The sequence below is a fragment of the Telmatherina bonti genome (genome assembly GCF_933228915.1).
Source record: "Telmatherina bonti genome assembly, chromosome: 16".
NCBI classification, from domain to species: domain Eukaryota; kingdom Metazoa; phylum Chordata; class Actinopteri; order Atheriniformes; family Telmatherinidae; genus Telmatherina; species Telmatherina bonti.
The window spans coordinates 17,385,494-17,405,638 of NC_136614.1; the positions used below are offsets into that span (position 1 = coordinate 17,385,494).

The 20,145-nt window shown below is 36.5% G+C and overlaps 1 protein-coding gene across 5 annotated transcripts in view; it reads left to right on the forward strand.

Annotated features, from left to right (window-relative positions):
* Nucleotides 1-20,145, forward strand: part of gphnb (gephyrin b) — a gene marked incomplete at its 5' end in the record, with an annotated part of 112,089 nt that overhangs the window by 37,051 nt on the left and 54,893 nt on the right. For all 5 annotated transcript variants that reach the window (XM_079255733.1, XM_079255734.1, XM_079255735.1 and 2 more), the window contains 2 exons: nucleotides 13,973-14,030; nucleotides 14,351-14,443. In XM_079255733.1, the coding sequence (XP_079111859.1) occupies nucleotides 13,973-14,030; nucleotides 14,351-14,443 (151 nt within the window). The remainder of the gene's footprint in view (nucleotides 1-13,972; nucleotides 14,031-14,350; nucleotides 14,444-20,145) is intronic.

Genomic DNA, 20,145 nt, shown 5'->3' on the forward strand with positions numbered 1-20,145 from the left:
CCAGAGACTGAGACAGAGGTTCACCTTCCAGCAGGGCAAGAATCCTAATCATGCTGCTACAGCAATACTTGAATGTTTCAAAGTGTTGCTGTAGCAACACTGGAATGACCCAGCGGAGGTCCAGACCTCAGTACAGGTTGCATCTTCATCGTTTATGGCATGTTTTATAAATTGGATGATAAGTACCCCAAATATCCATCTTAATTTCATGATACAAGACAATAAAAAGTTGTTAGGCTTTTTTTTTTTTTTTTTTTAAACTTTCACGGATTTTCTTTCATTCATCCAAAAGACACGAGCTTAGTCGCTGCCATCAGTGCTTAACAATTCCCATCCAAAGACACATTTTTGTGTGGTTAAAGTCAGAGTTTGGTAAAAGTCAGTCAGGTTCTGCTGCACCATGGCAAGTGAAAGTTAGTTCTTTGTCAAATTGTTGCCACAAGAAGGAGCCAACTGTCTAAGTTTTGTACAGTAATAAGTGGTATTTTAATTGCCTTTTGCTTATGAAAGCAAGTACTTCATCTCGTCTTGTAGAATACAACCACACGCCATAACTGAAACATTGCAAACTGTGACCCTGCCATGCTGCTTTAGACACACTTCTCTTCACATCCAAACCATTCACCATACATCCATTGATTTGCTGGAGTCACCCTGCTCCCATCACACCAGTCACTATCACTGAAGTGTCACCCCTCCCTCGCTGCGGGACCCTGGACCGGTCTGTGCTTGTTATGTCGGTTATGGCATGTTTATTTCGGGACTGACGTGTAATTCTTGTGTCAAAGCTGTGTGTGACACCGAGAGGTAGGGGGAGTCTGTGTTATGCCACTTGTATCACACAAGACAGAACTCCAGAAAGCGATCAAGCATTCATCACATACTTACTTTTACACTGCCACACTGAGGCAATTTTAAATATTTTTGTGCCATTTTATTTAGGTATCATCTTATTTGCAATATAATATGTTTAAATATGTTTATTTTGTATCTGTTGTAAGTTTAACCAACACCCAAATGAACTTGAAAAGAGCGTAGCCTCTAGCAACACATTAAGTGGTGCCGGTGCACGTCTTAAGTTTATCAGATTCATTTTTTACCTCAACTTCGACAGAGATAGATTAGACAAATTCTTTACATGCTACAGTCAGTAAGATTTATATTACAGTAGCCTACATCCCACAGGCATAAATATATGGCCAAAAACTATACTTACTTCAGGTGTTTCCTTTTGAACACAAGCTGCAGTCAAGAGGTGAAACGTACCTTTGCAGCCTTACGGATGCTTATAGAGCTGAAAGTCCTTACATTGATAATGCATGATCAACCATTTATGTTCAAATACTTTTTGAATTGTAAGATTTGAGCAGCATAATATGAGTATATATACATATATATATATATATATATATATATATATATATATATATATATATATATATATATATATATATATATATATATATATTTTTTTTTTTTTTTTTTTTTTTTTTTTTTTTTTTTTAATTAAGTGGAATTAGCGAATAAATCAGGTATTTATAAAAACAAGGGTGAATTTTAAAAAAAAAAATTTTTTAAAAAGCTCAAGGTAACACAAATTAGCAAATTTAGTCGGCTTCAAGTGAGAACACTGCAAGTAGCATCACCAAAAAAACTCTAAAGGACAACAATCTCTATCACGGTTAAATGGTTTCCAAGCCTTTATGTAAGGTTGCTCGATAAACTTTATTTGCAGCAAAGCTTTCTATTTATCCATAACAGTGATCAATCCCCAGCCCTGGTCCACAAGGCCCACTACCCCATGGGGATTAAATGTTTCTCTGCCGCAGCACACCTAATTCACATCAAATGGATTTCCACGAGTCCGCAACTGAGTCATTAATTTAAGTCAGGTATGTTGAAGCAGGGAAACACTGAAAGTCAGCAGGACAGTGGGCTTGGAGGACCAGATTTGGGAATCCTTGAACATTTTTCCCCAGAAGATGTGTCAGGACTCTCCAACTACTGAGAACAACTATCCTGCAGGTTTTAGATGGATCCAACAGCTTGTCAAGTTCCGTATGAGTCATTAATTCGAGTCAGGCGTGTTTAAGAAGGAAAGCATCTAAAATATGCAGGACAGTGACCACTGAGGTCCCAAGATTTAGGGCACATTCAGATCAGCCTTTTTAATTCGAATCCTCATCTGTTTACTCAGAAAGTCCACTTTGTTTGAGGAGCTGTGAATGCGCCAAACGAATTCAAAGAAGTGGACCAGGTCCGCCTACAAACGCAGGTCTCGGCCCGTTTCAAGCGGAAGTTGTATTGCATTGTTGGTAAATACTTGGCGATCGCAGTAAGACTCCTCTGCCTTGTCTGTTGTTCAAACTGCGGTCATTGTTGAAGTGTATTTCTGCAGTGGACTTGCATAAGACCAAATAAAAAACCCACCACAGCGACAGTTTACTGCTCCATGTTTAGCATTCAAAACAGAGTTTTCTTCTTCATGCAGATCTTGTCCTCTCTTGCTAAGTACTAGTGCAGCGCCGCCTTTGGTGGAATGGGGATATATTATTGTAAAGTTTTGGCACGTTTGACCAAAGTGCACCGTGAACACAATCCCTGCATGGATTTAACGTACGTTATTACTGCTACAGATAATAGTAACAGCACTGCTTCTGAACTCCAGCTCTGTTCATTTTTTATTGTATCATTCAGATTCAAAGTCCTAAATGTCAATCCACCATCAAAACATGATGTTCTGTGGCCTTCATGTAAATAATCCCAGTATTACAAAAATCTTTAGTAAAGTAAACCTTGGTAGTGAATAATGATTGCATATTTCCCGAAAAATGTACCAGTACATTTCTCACTGGCTATGATAACCTGTAATGTTATCCTCTCATGCTTTTAGAATTAGGTTTGCAACAGGGACAGTGTTTCTAGCACAAGTACAACAAAGAATAACGGCCAGTTCTTACTTTGAAATATTTTTTTCACAAATTTTATTTATTTTTGGGTCAAGCAGCACAGCCTTACCCCACATTTGGTACTACTTATATTTGTTCACAGTCCAAAAATACCATAATTTCAGAACAAAGACTCAAAGCGTGAGCCGGTACTGTTGAAATGAGGCATGTTTTATAAAAATCTTTAATATTGCATCACATTTTTTGGGATGGGTTGAAGTGGTATTTTATTATCTAAGTACTATTGTTATCATGTTTATTGTTATTATCACTGTTATTATTATTATTGCATTACTCAACCATTGGACTCAAATATCATAAACTTATAGATTATATACACATAATATCACTATCATAATTTCCACTGTTGTCCTTATTATGATTATTACTATTTGACTCCATGAGAAAAAGGATTCTTTGAGGGGACATAGATCTTTTATACTGAATATTGAATTTATAACTATTTTTCTATCACAATTGTGGGTTTTTTTTTCCTTTTTTTGTCTTTATCATGTATTTCTGTTTGCAGTTCTTTTATTTTGTTAAGTTTAGATCAACTTTTTCAATTAATTAATGAAAAAGAAGTTTTCATATGATACAACTGTGAACCACTCATTGGTGAAGACAAAGCTAAGAAGTAAATGAACTTTTGAAAACTTTTGGTCCCTAACAGCCAGCAGATGAACATACATCATCCCCTTTCTACTGCATTGTAAGCACCTTTGTGCAGCATCAAAATGAAAATGTTTCATGTAATGCAAATTTGTGAGATTGATTAAACAAATGCATTGATTTAACAGTTAACTGATGGACTGACCTTGTATAAAAAAAAACCTACCTCTTCTTAAACATGACAACTGCACCAATGTTAACATCCCTCTCTGGTAGGATGCTACATCGATGGTTGACCTTCACTGAGCTAAGATCCCAAAAACCATCTTAATCCACACCACAAGTCTCTTGCTCCATCAAGTTGACCGGCTGGAACACTATGCCCTCAAAGTGCCACAGCCACCATGACAAAGAGACTTAGACAGGCAAAACTATAAAAAAAAAAAAAAAAAAGCAGAGGAGAGGAGGAAGGTGATGAGGGAAGAAGGAAGGAGGGAGGCTATGTAGTGCCACAGCAGGAGCCTTAACATAAACTATAATCACAGCATCTCCCAAACACACAATGACATATGGAATCAATCAATCTGCTCGATTTGGCTTTCGGGAGTAACCTGAGGTGTCCCGGGTGGGGGTGAAGAAAAATTATACGTGGCCAAAATGAGACCAAGCAGCAGAGGGGAGTCCAATAAATGATACCCAGACTCAAGGACACACAGCTGAGGCAGAGGTGGATATCTGTCCCAGTGAATGCTCTCACATATATTTGTTTTTTATTTGCATATTTGCCTCAGTTTAAGTGAATACTCCTTTTCTTTTTTTAAGATTCATATAATGGATGTGAGCATTGACGGGTGTTTATCTTAAAGACTGAGCCAGCTCTCAACAGCAGTGGAGCCAACACTGTGTGTCTGCCCTCCGGTGACTTGTGCTGTAAAAACCCTTGTCGATTTTGCAAGTTGTCGTAGCTAAGAATAGCCAGAAGAAAATCAGACGAGTGACACGAGACCCAATTTTACTGTCAGGAGATGGTCAGCAGACAAAGACTTTCACACATATGGCTCCATTGAAAGGCACCTGAGACAACTACGTACACAGAGAGGTTAAAATCTGAATTATTAGTGTGGAAGTTTCCTTTTCAAATCTTTCTCAAGACCTTTTTATTGAAAATATTTTGGTTCGTAGGCTTTTATTTCTTTAACACTGAGGGTTTAACCCTTTATCAGGCAAGTGACTATTTTTGATCACATTGTGTTCTTTCAAACAAATTTTAAAAAAAATGTAACAACAGTATGGAGGTCATGGGACAAACCAGAAGGACAATTTCAGGTTAAAATTTGTCATTCTAAGGTAAAAAATACACACGTCTGTTCCAAACGGATCACATTATGCAACTAAAATCTCAAAATATAATTTTATTCACACATTTAACTAAAGAAAATAATCCGTTCTTTTAGCAAAAACAGAATAATCTTCACATATCAATATTAAAGAAGCAATCAGGGTAACACAACAAGACATGTATGTTTTATAATAATGTGTAAAACCAGTGGCATAAAAAAAAAAATAAGAAGAAGAACAGTGAATGAAAAAAGTGAAAAATGGATCAAATAAAATTAGGAAATAATTTCTACATTTTATTAATATTAATATTACTATTATTACTAGTATTAGTATTATTGGGGTTTTTTGTTGTTGTTTCTCTGTGTTTTCCATTTGTTTTGGACAAGAATTAACAAAATATATATTGAAGCAAATGGTTAAGGTGTTAAAAAGAAGTTAAAAAAAAATATAACAACAGTGAAACAGTTGAAAATTGAAACAATAGTTACAAAGAACTTTTTTGGGGACCAATTGGCAGAGATGGTTCAAGCTGGTTTATTTCCACAATTTTTTGAAAAGTAATTCATCAAATGGTAGACCAGAACCTGAAAGGGTTCATGTATACAAATAAAAGAGAACAAGGAGAAACCACTGCTGCCTGGTTGGGTTGGGATTAAAATCACTGGCACCATGTTTAGCATCTGTGCAAGTGAGTTTTTGACATCTCTGATTTTGTACGGCAACAAGACAGAAGTGATCATTCTCAGCTCTGAGCTTTCATCAGCTGCCCTCATGTAACATTAACCACATATTAAAAAAACAAAACATTGTGTCAGAAGGACTCCTGTCAGAAATCTGGCCAGCTTGTCTTTGAGCCGTTCTCTTCTTTAGTTGTTCATTTTTAAGCGCAATCAACACTTGTCTCCAGTTTTATTTTTTTCTGCTAATGTAGGGATGATAAATGAGCCATCCTGATCCCATTTTACAGCATCTGTCTTACCTTGTCAAGGTTCTGCAAGGCACTTTATTTGTGTTGCTTATTCACACATTCAGACTCTTACAGCACTTTGAGTTCTGCATTTTTCATATGCAAGTTTATGTTTGTTTTGTTTTTGTTGTTTTGTTTTTTTTTTCTTCTTCGAGCAGAGACAATTAGTACATCAGGTACAATACTGGGAATTTTGTGTCTAACCCACAGACCTGTGGAGGACAGTAGGAAGACAACCACTCTATTCAGTTCAGTTCAGCTTTATTTGTATAGCACCACTTCACAACAATGTCCTCTCAGGGCACTTTACAGACACATCAGTTCAAGCCAATTCATAATAAATACCTTGCCATAAAAAAAAAAAAAAAAGCCAAAATCGTTTTTTCTCAAGATACACTCCTGTTGGACTTAAGGTCACTGAATTGCACTTTGACTCACTATTTCATCCCTACTACTGGAGAAATTTCTTCCATCATACAGAAATCAAAGTCCTGCATCTGTAGTCTCAATCCACAGCCAACAAACCTCGTCAAAACTTTTTCATCCATTTCATTTTTCACTCATCACTGACATTACGCACTCCCCCCTTTTCTCCGGTTCAGACAGGTTCACTAACCTTTCTTTTCTGTACAAAATTCTTGAAAAGTAGCAGCAACACAGTCCTATAGACTTGTCACATAAAATACTCTAGAAACAGTTTTAGTCCGGTTTTCGTCCTTGTCAAAGCCCGGAGACAGTTCTGGTGAAGATCACCGATAATCTCCTTTCGGCAGCAGATTCCAGACTACTGATGTTTCCCATCTCTCTTGAGCTCACTGCAGCCTTTCACTCTTCAGTTGCAACTTTCGATGTCAGCAGTGGGGTGCCCCAGAGCTCTGTCCTTGGGCCCTTCCTCTTCATCATCTACTTACTCCCTGTTGGCAAAATCTTCAAAAAGCACAGACATAAATTTCCTTATGTGGATGACACCCAGCTCAAGCTTTCCATGTTACATTCCGCTGCCCACCTCCAAGAAGTTCAAAATTAGTTTTCTCCAGAAATCGCAATGGATGTATCTTCCTCCTTGTACAACACATATCAATCCTTTCATGCATGAATAAATGAACAACACTGCAACATTTTTGTAAATACAGTATTTTACTTCTGCATGATACTTTTTTCATTAGTGATATTTAGAATTTATCATGATTTATTATTTATTTTAATGTATTCTTTAGAATATTGATAAAATATATAATCATAATTACATTATGTAAAGCTTGTATAAAATATAGTCGTATATTTATCGCAAAGGCACACTTGCGTAATTACATCATGTTCAATTATATCATATATTAATTTATTCTCCAGAGAGTGGAAACATATTGGAAGATTCTCTATCATCCACTGAAGTGATTTATTTACAAAAATACCATCCTCATTCATGAATATGCAAAAAAAAGCTTGTAAATAGGTGTTCACTATGGCATAGGTGTCCCTATGCATGAAAGGGTTTATGTCACAATCTATTTTTTGTATTTTGAAGTGGCAACAAAAGACTAAGCTGCAGCATTCAGTTTGCAATGCAAGAAAACCCCCAATCTGCAATCTTTAATCTTGTTATTCTTTTTCCTAAACATGCACTTTGAACAAATGTTTGTGGGTATGTCAAAACTATTGAAGAGCGCTGTGAAGCCACATCTCCAAGACAAACCATGCTCCTTTCTAAATGCTTTCAGTTTCACCTTTCTGCTCCGTGTTTGTCCTGACGTCCTCTTTTCAGATATTATTCCTTGTAAGCTTGCTTCTAACAAAACAAAGGACTTTGAGGATGGTGTACATTATCTGTGTTTTCTGAACGGCTTAAATATTTGCTTGATTTCTTGACTTTGTTTAGTCTTATTAATCATAGTCAAACTTGTTGAATTTGAAGATATCATAATTGGCTTGAAATTGTTACTGTATGAGATAGTTAATCAAAACCAACTTATTTGTGTCATTTGTCATTTGTCTTGTTATCTTTTCTGTTGTACAAACTGACTTTGTTTGAGAGTATGGCTTGTGAAATGTGGCGTAATTAAAATAACTAATGCACAACTTCAGGAGATAATATTTAATGTAGAGAAATGTCATATCTAGTTTTACTTTACAGTTTGCTCATATTAGAAAAACAGGAGCTCTAAATTTTAACCGTTTTAATATGTGGTCCAGATTTTGTATGAGCTATATATAGTTTTGTGTGGTGTTTGGGTTGGCCAACATTACACTAGCATGTCTTCTTTTGACAAATAATCAAATAAAAATGTACAAAAAAATTTGAGTTTTTTAACAAATGGTGCTATTTCAGCATTAACTTAAAATCTTTGTGTATAAAAGTTATACAATTATGTACAGTTCTTATTTTATTTATTTATTTGTGCAAGAGTTTCCTTTTTATATTTTTCAGCTACTTTACCACATGTAAACCAAACTACTGTAAATGTTTATGAATGACACACATGAACAGGGATTGTTTTTTCCACAGGCGTTAAACGTATGAACTGTAGATGAAAGGAATGTGGGCTAGTTTAGTTAGTTAATTAGTTAGTTTCGAGTAAATGAAAGAAAATAAGAAAAGAAAAATATCCGTACATACCTATACATACATATGTACATATGTACACACGTATATACGTAGTAATTAAGAAAATAAAAATAATCACAAATATTAATATGAATAACGGTAATAATAATTCCTTATCAATTTGATAATTAAATAAATTCATAAAATAAAAGGAGTTTGAAAAAGGAATGGGTGGAAGTGTACACTTATTTGGTATTTCCACCCCTTTCTACTCATGTAGTTTTCCATTCTGTCACTGCACGCCACAACATACTTATTCAATTTACTATCTATATTTACATTGACATATTTACATTTACACACACATTTCCATATACCTCCATTCATATAAACACATCCACACAGATATACTACATACATACATATACTTACAGCCATATCTACAAAATATTACATGAATATCCATCTGCTTATAATATTCCTTATATCGTTTTTTTGGGGGGGGGGGGTACTTTTTCAAAATGAAGTTTTTGTGCCTCTTTTTGAATATATTCATGTTTATGCTTTGCTTTAACTTTTCATCCAGCTTGTTCCACAAAGTCACCCCACAGCTTGATATGCACATACTTTTCTTATATTTAGACAGAGAAAGGAAATATGGTCGCAGGACACATTCAGCTTTTGCAGATTTGAACCGCGATGACATTTATTCTGTAAATAAATAGAAGACTTTTTGGCTCTGATGATCTGCAGTCTATTTCATAGTGTATGTTTCTGGGGTTGTGGCTATGCTTAGTGGGCGTGAGTGGAATCATGGGAGTGGAACACCTTGCTGGGCACTCAGAGCTCTTAACATGGTAGGGGTTTGAAGAAGCAGGCTAGTCCGTCCCTCCTCTTCCTCCATCTTTCCTTCTAGCAGCTAACATGTTGAGAGGTGACCCCTTGAGAGCTTTCCTACATATGGATGAAGCAACAGCTCAGCTCTAATGGGCTCGACTCCATGCTATGACTGGGAGTGTGGAGATGGCCGAGGCTCTTGTCTTTTCCCCCGGATGGAGTGTGTGTGTGTAGGAGAGCAAGTGAAAGACAGAGAGAGTGAGAATGAGTGCTCTGTACAAAGAGCTTGTATTATTAATGAAATCACCCTGGCAGATGGGTCTCATCTTGGAAGTGTCCCACAACCGCTGAGATTTGCAGCTGGCTCACAAGCACACGCACACATATACTTTTCCTTTCTCTTGTTAAGTGTGCCCCTGACAGCATATCTCTCTTTTTTCCCCACTCTTTTCACTCTGTGCTTCTTTTTCTTCTGGCTTCCTCTCTTTATCCTGCTCTATGTGCTCGTCTTTTATTCATAGAGAGATTTGGCCGAGACGTCCAAGCTTTCAGGCCATAACTGTTGCCACACCACCCCCCTCCACCACCCCATTTCTCTCTGCCTGTCCCACCCCTTCTTCCTTCTATTTCTTCCTCCACCTGCATTAAGATTTGTCCACACCTCCAGCAAAAAGCCATTATTCCAACCTTCCATTGGCCTACAGTTTTTAAAAAGAGCTTTATATGTCAGAACCTTCTGCAGAAGAGGGAGACAAAGATGGGCTTTTGAGATTAAAATGTTGCAAACCCTTCTCTCTCTAATAGGCTTCCCTCAATTCAGATCACACCGACCCAAAATACAAACAGGCATTCTATCTGCAGAGAAGCCAGTCATGCAGAAACGCATACTCATATGTACAGATGCCAATTTATCTCCCACAGCATACACACAATGGATCCATGTAACATAAATATACATGATGCATCTGTGTACAAATAAGTGCAATGCTCCAATTTCTCTTGTCAAACCAAGTCAGCTTCATATTGCTTCCTTTTTTAAAAATGTATTTTCTTCTAATCACAGATGCTATGCATGCACATCAGTTGCTTTTTTTTATATACACTTCAAACGTTTGGGATTACTTTCTCTTTGAAATTATTGTGAAAGGGAGCCCAAACTTTTGAGCGGTGCTGTATATTTGTAAGTGAATGTCAAGTTTTGCAAGATGATAATGTCCTTTAATGTGCTGGGACGACATTGTTGTAGCAGTTTAATTTGTTACACATGCCTGTGTCCCATTCATGCACAGATGATATGGGATAGTTTAGATCAGTGTTTTTCAACATTTTTTGAGCCAAGAAACCCTTTTTTTTTACTGAAAAATTACAAGGCACACCATAAACCAAAATGGGTTTTTTTTTTTTTTTTTTTTAAAGTTCATGTAATTAATATAAAGTCCATCTCATCAAATCCTCTTGAATAGAAATCAGATAAACAGAAGAAGGAATTTTATTTTCTTTCACTGGGACCTGTTTGGATGAACACAGAGCTGCTTTCTAGACCAATTAGGTGAAATTGGGTAATTTCTCAGGGCGCACCTGATAATCTCTCACGGCACACTAGTGTGCCACGGCACAGTGGTTGAAAAACACTGGTTTAGATGATAGTAAGCATGAGTATTTTTTTTAATCTTGTCTCTCCGACAATTTTTTTTTAAAATTTCAAATCACCCAACCTTGCACATTACCATCACACCATGCATGCACCAAGCACCTTGTTTCTGTCATCTTGCAAAAGATTTTACCCAGTTAATTTCGGTTTCACTGTGCACTTTTTTCTTTAAATTCACATTAATTAACTTTATAATGTGTATCTGCATCCTGTTGTCATTAGTTATGGGATCTGCATCCCCTAATCTTTACATTAGTTGGTTTGGAGAAAGACATATCTGTGTCAGCATTATGGCAAGTGGTCTGTCATCATATGAGTGAAAACGTATAAATGTATCCTTTTGTTGCACTGTGGCAATATTATTACATGTTAGACAGCAGCACTATGTTCAAGTGCAGTACTTGAAGCCAGTTTTAATTTGCCATGTGACTGTTTCATTATTTGAAACCAGTATCGTCCCTGACAAGCAAGGAGCCAGGCACCGGGAGCTCTCTGTTAGCCTTTGAAACTCTGTTTTTAGAATAAAAAACTAATGTGGGTGGGAATATATTTCAAAAGATGAAATAAACCGGAGTTCCTCTCCAAGAATGCTCCTACAGAAACTCATTTTTTTTTCTTTTTGGTTTTGGAAAAATAAACTCATAGTTAATTCATGGGAATCATCCAAACCATCCTCCAAATGTTTTCACACATAAAGCAAACTTAATAATGATGCATTTCATCTAGACATTTGGGGGGTTTGAGCCCATTTTTACCTGTTTGCTATGAATTGTGGTCATATGAGACGTTTCAAACCCTTAGTCCAGATGACACAAGGTGTGAAAATACTCCTTGCTTCGGTGAGAAATGGGCTCCTGCACTATCTGAGACCAGGTCATTGAGGATGTTATGAAAAGAAAATGGCATAAATAGTGTTTTTTTTTATTATAATTTGATAGAACTGGTTGATGGACAACAATTGCTGTGTCATGTCTATAATAAAATATGTTCATCATCATTGCAGGTTGCCGGTTACCAGGTTGCAAAGGCATTTCCTTGGTAAAAGTGAAAAAAAATAATTAAGGTAGATGTAATTAACTTAACTTTAAAAGGGGGTCATCCTGACCCACATTACTTTAAATGAAGGATTTTGACAATGAAGTCTCAGTGTGGGAAAAAGTCTGCAACTTGTTACCATAAAGAAAATGAAATGATGCTACTACTGCTGGTCCTGTCTCATCAATTAATACTGTAGTTACAAATTAGCTTTTCACTGCTTGAGAAAATGCTCGTAAGGCATGAGGATTGTCAGAAATTCGAGGCTGTCTTTAAGATCAAACAGGTTTGCGTGTATCACAATATTGGTTAAAACGTTTTAACAAGCAAGACACAAAAAGCACCTATTTATGCTGAAGAAGGAAGAAGCATTTCTTTGATAGAACAAATAACATTTCTGTTAGTTGCAAAGAAACAAACAAACAAAAAAAAAAAAACTCAAACATTCGGTGACAGGCACAAACTCTCACACTCTCATAATCAACAACACAGCAACTAAAGGCTTCAGACAGGAGGGGTTGCCTAGGAAACGGTGGGAAGGAACCCCAGTTATTTGTGTTGAGCATATTTTCATTTGGGCTGAAACAGAGAGGCATAAAAACCCCAGGAGCGCATAAGAGGTGATTTGTCCTGACAGCTCCTTTACTCTCCCGAGGTGTTGCACAGATGCACAAACACATAAATGGACAAGTGCACACACATGAATACATACAAAGACACACAGGTACATACAGGGATGCCAAAACCTCCCCCTCCCTTCCGAGCACATCAAGAGAAGTAAACCACTCTTGCCATCACAAAATGTCAGCAGGAATGATGTGTGTGTTGGAGTGTGTGTATGCACAAGTTGGAGGAAGCTCTAGGAAGGCCTACATGGGCAGCGTTTCCCGAAGAACTTTGTCTTACAGTAAAATTTTCTTTCTGACTTCTCATTTGTCAAAGCTTCTGTAAGCTCTGCGCTCCTTCCTTATCAATGCTTGCTGCAGAGTTTGGATGCTATCCTACTAAGCATGTCTCTCAATTTGGATGCAGGTCTAGGCTGTACAAAGTTTGGATGATAAAAGTGTATGGGCACAGAGATGCTTACACTGATACAGCATTGAAGTGACCCACATGGACAACACTGATGCAGTTGACTCACAAATTTTCCACGACTTTCTTTTTCTTTTTCCTTTTAAGGTTACATATGTTTGTATGTCTGTGCAGCGCCCTTCACCTTCAGCCTTTTTTTTAAGGTTGCCATACCCTTTCTGGCCACAGGAGGTCACTGTAGTTTGATCTTCAGAAATGGCAGCAGCTCTGTCCTTGTCAGAGCATCCTACTCTCTGGGCCATCCGCTGGAAAATCCTTTTAGGAGGAGTGTTCAAGGGCATTCTGTTTCTCCTGACTTTTTACTGCTGCTTTTCTGTCTCTTTCTACATCACACCTTTGCTTTGTTTTCATTCGAGTGTCAGTATTTCCAAAAATCTCAATCTTGCTTGTGTCATCTTTTTTCCGTCTGTGTTTTCAGAGACCTATGTTTTCTTGAAGCGTCTGATTTCTTTAATATGCTTGTTTCTTGCAGCAGCAAAGAGGCTGGGGGACAAAGGAGTTGTCAATCAAGTAATATACCTCATTATTAAGCTTTAGGACACACATCTTGCATCTATTTCTTACATTTATTCATTCTCTGGATCGCTTAGTCCGATTAAGGATCGGGGAGGAGCTGGAGCCTATCCCAGCAGTCTTTGGGTGAGAGGCGGGGTACACCCTGGACAGGTCGCCAGTCCATTGCTGGACCTATTTCTTACATTTATCTCTTGAACACTAAGAGAAATATATTTTAAAGCCCAAAGAGGAAGAGTTGCTGTCCTTTAATTGGTCCAGGGTTTAACTCTCTGCTTCATCAGAGGAATTACTTAATGTCTATGGCTTCTTTGCTGAACAACTTCCGGTCTCTATGAAGTCTGGATCTCTAAGAAGAAGATGGATGTGCTTGTAGTTATCAATAAAGCATCTTGTCCTAATCAATGTAATCTAATGACTATTTCTCCTTTTAGGTTGGGGGGTATGATTGCAGCCTACAAGATAGTGCCAGATGAGATAGATGAAATCAAAGTAAGTACCAACAATCTATTGTATCCATTAAAATATAGTATACATACATATATATGTTATATGTATATAACATATATATGTCATATATATATACATATATATATATATATATATATACATATATATATATATATATACATATACATATATATATATATATATATATATATATATATATATATATATATATATATATATATATATATATATATACATGTGTGTGTGTGTGTGTTTGTGTGTGTGTGTGTGTGTCTGTGTGTGTGTGTGATTTTATCTGTAGAGGATTTTCCTTATTGACATATGTGCATCTCTACTAATAGGAGACATTGGTGGACTGGTGTGATGAAAAAGAACTCAACCTCATTCTCACCACCGGAGGCACCGGATTCGCCCCAAGAGACGTCACACCAGAGGTGGGCTCAGAGCTTTATCATTCAGAAGCATCCTTCACAAGTCTTTCCAGAAACAACTGATTTCAAACTGCAGTGTTTGCTGACATGACGCAACAGCTGAATATGCTTCTCTTATGCTTCTCTATTTTAGTGTTTCCTAACCATGAAATCTCTAACATTAAGCACATTGTCGTCTCAAATATAGACTTGTTACATTAGACAACATCAAGACAGGTTTGATGGTGAGTCATATCATGTACAAGTTTGATGTGAAGTAATACTGAATATGGACAAATTTATGTTTTATAGTTCATGTGTGTTGAAAGACAGACAGCAGGTGATCTCTGCTGTTGCATGTGTTTTATTTGCAACTTGCTTTTGCTAATCACACATGCATTGTAGCACTGATTAGAACTAATAAGCCCTGCAGCCAAATGGGGGAAAAAAAGAGGGATGGTGGGGGGAGGGGGTTGTTCGTGATTGCTTACATTTTTTCTTTTAAGTGTTATCTATTAAGAAAAATTAAAAAGATGTGGATTAACAGGAACTAATACTTCAGAATATCCTCATTTTTAGTTCACAGCAATAGAATTATTTATTCACTCAAAATAGTGCTACTAGTCATACATAAAAAATATTCCCTACATTAGAGTATATGTTGTTATTGCTAAAAAGTTTAAAAAAAAAAAAAAAAAAAAAAGCAAAGGTAATTGGCAACTCCAGGAACATGTTCCACTATGTTACTGTTATTGATCTAAAAGAAAGTTAAGTTTATTTTACCTTTTTTGCATCTAAATGTAACTATGATGAGATTAATTTGCTTATTTTTATTGCAGGTTTATTACTTGATTGGTGTGGAGAACTCCTGCATAAACTGAAAACTTCCTTCACAAGTGATAAAGAGTTCAGCAAATAATAATGAGCTATTTGAAGCCCATGTAGTTTGTTTTAGCTGTTCTTTTAATAACTGTTGCATAGACTGATTTGCAACAAAGTAACATGTATTGTAAGGGTTTTTTGTGCTTCTGTGCAAGAAAATATATTTGTTAATTAAAAATCCACTAACTTCATGTATAATGTGCAGGAAACATTTTTTACTGGAGAGTTTCCTGCTTTTGGATTTGAGGTGCAGCAACTCAGTAACATGTAACAGAGATGCTGTGGACTTACTGATATTCTCTCACTACCTTTCCATCCTCTTCTCAAAGCTGACTCACAATTCCAAGGTCTGACTGTGTCCCGTCCAGAATGGGCAACAGCAATGGTGTCGACAGAGTTGAGTTTTATGTAGCAGTGTACAAGATTCAAGATTCCTTTATTTTTGCCACATTGGGGACATTTACGGCGCAACAGCAACAAAAAAAGAACTCACAGGAAGAAGCAGTAAGAATAAGGCAGAGAATAAAATAAGAGATAATAATAAATATATAAAAATATATTTAAAAAAATGACAAAAGAAATTCCAGAGAATGGCTTCAACTGTAAGTATGCCTTTACGTAGTACAGAGAGAAGGGCCTTGAGAATATACATATCAGAAATATATAACATTTCCAGTATTAATATTGCAAAACAGTGAAATGACTCATAAGAGAATTAAAATGTTATTGTGCAGAGTGCAGTACTTTATAATACTTCATAATACTTTCCAACGCCTCTGTTTATCAGTGTAGTTGGCATATTACTTCGCACTTATTTGCTATTGTGAGAAATTCTGTTGCCACACTTAACACTATCTATTTTAGCTAGGTCTGCGATTACCATTTAAACAAAGGGAGGATCATCACATAAATGTGCTGACTTTAAAACAAGGAAAATGGCCACACAATCTGTTGTCACAACGCAAAAACCACCGGTTCTTCGCTTCCTTTACAAAGTTGAAATTTAAAGTCAAATGAAATCATCACCCTGGAAGGCATTTTCCAAAAATCTTGGTTTCAGTTGCCAAAATTGCAATTGCATCCTCAGAATAGGAGTAAATACATCTGTTTTAATCAAAATATCCATGTTTGTATGTGCGGAGTCTTAGTGCTTACTGCTTAGTTGAGATGTGTGATGTGTGCATGCAAAAGGTCAACAAATACCCTTTGTTTTGTTTGTTTGTTTTTTTTTGTTACACTTGACCACTCAGGACTGTGGTTGAGCCTGTATGGTCCAGAACTGTTTGAAGGGTACATGCAAAGTAACATGCAAGGTTGACTCTTCCAGACTCAAGGACATGCAATGCACATTACTCAGGTGACTTGTGACTACAATGTACCAGCGTCTATGCATATGAGGATAACACAGAGTCTGGCTTTACATGTATGAAGCTAAGCAATGACACTCACACTCAAACAGCGATACAGGAGAGTAGGCAGGGGATAAGCTGCAATTCTCAGTAGTATCATCGGTCGTCATCAATCATGGCAGACAACAGCAACCTTCCTGGAAGGGGGAAGACGCATGCACACTGTAGTCACTGATAATACCTGCTATCTGATGAAACGCTGTATGCAGGAGACAGTGATATCTCTCTATCTGCCTCCGTGTGTCTCCCTGTTGTACGAGACATGTGACCACACTCTGCTGTAGCTAAAACCAGGAGTTACAACATGAACACTGTGTCCATACTTAAGTAAATCCATATTTTAAGTATGCAACAATGTGGAAAAATGACCTTCGATTATGCTCCTTGCTGGTTTTACTTGCTTTAACACGTTACAGCACATTATTTTTCTCATAATGCTGCACAGCCTGTCACTTTTGTTTAAGATCCTTCGTTTAAACTTAGATGTATCTTTCTGTTGCTTTTCTGTCCTCTCCGGTCCGGTTCAACAATACAAACTTTGTAATACAAACAATTATGCAAAAAGAAAAAATAGAAAAATAAAATAGGAATCCAGAATATCAAGGAGATCATTATATCTATAATGCTCCTCTTGGGCAAGTAAATTTGCCCAGCAGAGCACAGCATTCAGAAAGTCATTACACTTGCTTAAATGCTGGACAAGACAACCAAAAAAACCTATGTATTAAATACCTTCTCCCTGAAAGTACAAGGACTTGTTTTGTTGTCGGCTGTTGTCAGTTCAGAACTGACTATGTATATATATATATATATATATATATATATATATATATATATATATATATATATATATATATATATATATATATATATATATATATATACATACATATTATATATGTATACATATTATATTATATATATATATATATATATATATATATATATATATATATATATATATATATATATATATATATATTTAATATGTATGTATGTACCTATTTACACATTTACGAAAAATGGTAGTGTTTATTTATTAACATAGCTACATAAGACTTTAACCCTTTGTGAGCATCAACGCTTACAGAATGGCTTCTTGTCATGGAGCTGTGCACCAGTGCTGGTTCTTAGACCAAACACAAAACAAAATACTTCACAGGCAGGAGAGCCCATAAGCTGCAGCATCTGTGCAATACTAATGCAGTACAGTAGTAGTACAGTAGTGTAGAGTAGTTTCTGTTTTGAACATGTGCAAAGAGTGCACCAGTGTACGTTCATTTGGAATTATGTGCAATTTATGAGCAGAATTATCTTGTGCTGTGATGTGAAGGCATCTGCATCTACAGCAGTTGAATCAACGCAAATTTACCCTTTAGGGACTATCAGCTATATTCTATCATTTTATTGCACCATTCTATTGCTTTGATTTGGTCTGTGGCCAAGTAACATGATGGTGAGCCCATGTTTTGCATGCGTCTCTTTGACATTGGTTGCCAAGTTGGTTGTGGAGAGCGAAGCAGCTGCTCATTGTTTGTTTGAGATGTGCCAAGCTGGTCACTTGGCAGGAGACACGCAACTTTATTTCATGGTGATGTCAAAAGGAGAGAGATGAAAACTCTGGACTACAAAACACTTCAGCTTGTTACTGGAAAGTTTTCCCTGTGGGCGGGAATAGCTTCCTTTGTTGTGAACTTTAAGTTTTTTATACTTCGCAGACCTTTTGCGGGTACATATTACATGATAATAAAGTCAAATATAATCTCTTCAACTTGTATGTTTTTGTTGTTGCGAGACTAGTACTAGTTATTTTGTTTATTTAAAAATCATGTACAAAAGTGCTTTATATAGAAGACTGGGAGTGTTACAATTGGGGACAAAAGAAGCATTCAAAAGTACTTAAAACAATATAAAAAAGAAACTTAATAATATACGGACATTGCAAAAATAGCTGACCTGAGTCTTTGGATCTAAGCTCTGCAGGGTTTATAGTTTTTAAACGCGTCACAGATGTATTCTGAGTCTAAACTGTTCAGGGATTTGTCGATCAGTAGGGTTTTAAAATCTGTTCTGTAAATGTCTGGAAGTCAGCTTTAAGATTTTAAAACTGGTGTGATGTGTTCAGAGCGCTTAGTCTTGGTTAAGACTCTAGCAGCAATGTTCTAGATGAGCTGCAGTTGTTTAATAGTCTTTTTAGAGAATTTGCTTCAAAGACTAATGCAGTAATGCAGTTTACTGAAGAACACATGGATGAGTTTCTTCTGGTCTTTTTTTGGAGACAAAATGTGTGAAACTTTGGTTTGTTTTGAGTACATTAAAAAAAACTGCCTAGGGGACACCTTTATTCTGCTGTTGAAAGTCAGATCTAAGTCTCTATCCAAGGTTACAAACTTGGTCGATGATTTTAAGAGCGCGAGTCTCAAGGTGTTTACTAATGTTGACCTCTTTCTCCCAAACAGAATAATCTCAGCTTTGTCTTCATTTGGTTATTAAAAAATATCTCTCTTGTCCAGGTATTTTTATGCTCCAGACACTGACATGGTATGTCGGACTGCAGTTGTCTAATGACCAAGATACATTAAGCTGTACATCATCTGATGTTTAATGATTGATGTTAAAGTTCTGCAACATTCAACCCAAAGGGAGCATATACTCACTAAGATTCCTAGCTGCCAATCTTAACTATCTAAACCATCCTTTTCACATTTATTGTGCATCCATTTTTCCCAAATAAAGAAGCCAGATTATATCATTCTTACAGCTGCACTTCTCATGCATGTTGCTTGATTTTGTAGTTATTAGCCTCACGTAACAAACATCACAGAATAAGTATTTTTCCGGTGTATGGTTCTTCCTTTAAAGTAAAATGTTAAATGCATATGTTTGGTCAACACCAGAGGAAATACACAAATAAATCTAATAACCCACTGAAATGGTTATCAGATTTTTCTTAACAAATGCATATAAAATAGATTGACATTTTGAACGATAGACGTATAAATCATTACATGTAGTAGTGTAACCTGTTCAAATCTAAAAATAAAGTATGGAATATCAATGATATAATAATACCAGTAATGTCAAGTTTTTGCTTTTTGGTCATAACTAATGTGTAGTCCAGACTCACATAAAATTACTACATATATATATATATATATATATATATATATATATATATATATATCACACTGGAGAAGTGGCTCCAACAGATACCTGGTGCCACTTCTCCAGTGTGGGGGAAACGGCCCCCAATGCTCCTAGTACCCATATTGATCGGAGCTTTGGGGTCCGTGTCCCCCACACTGGAGAAGTGGCTCCAACAGATACCTGGTGAGACATCAGACACTTCGGTCCAGAAAAGTGCAGTCCTAGAAACAGCTAAGATACTGCATAGGATCCTCAATCTCCCAGGACTCTGGTAGAGAACCCGAGCTT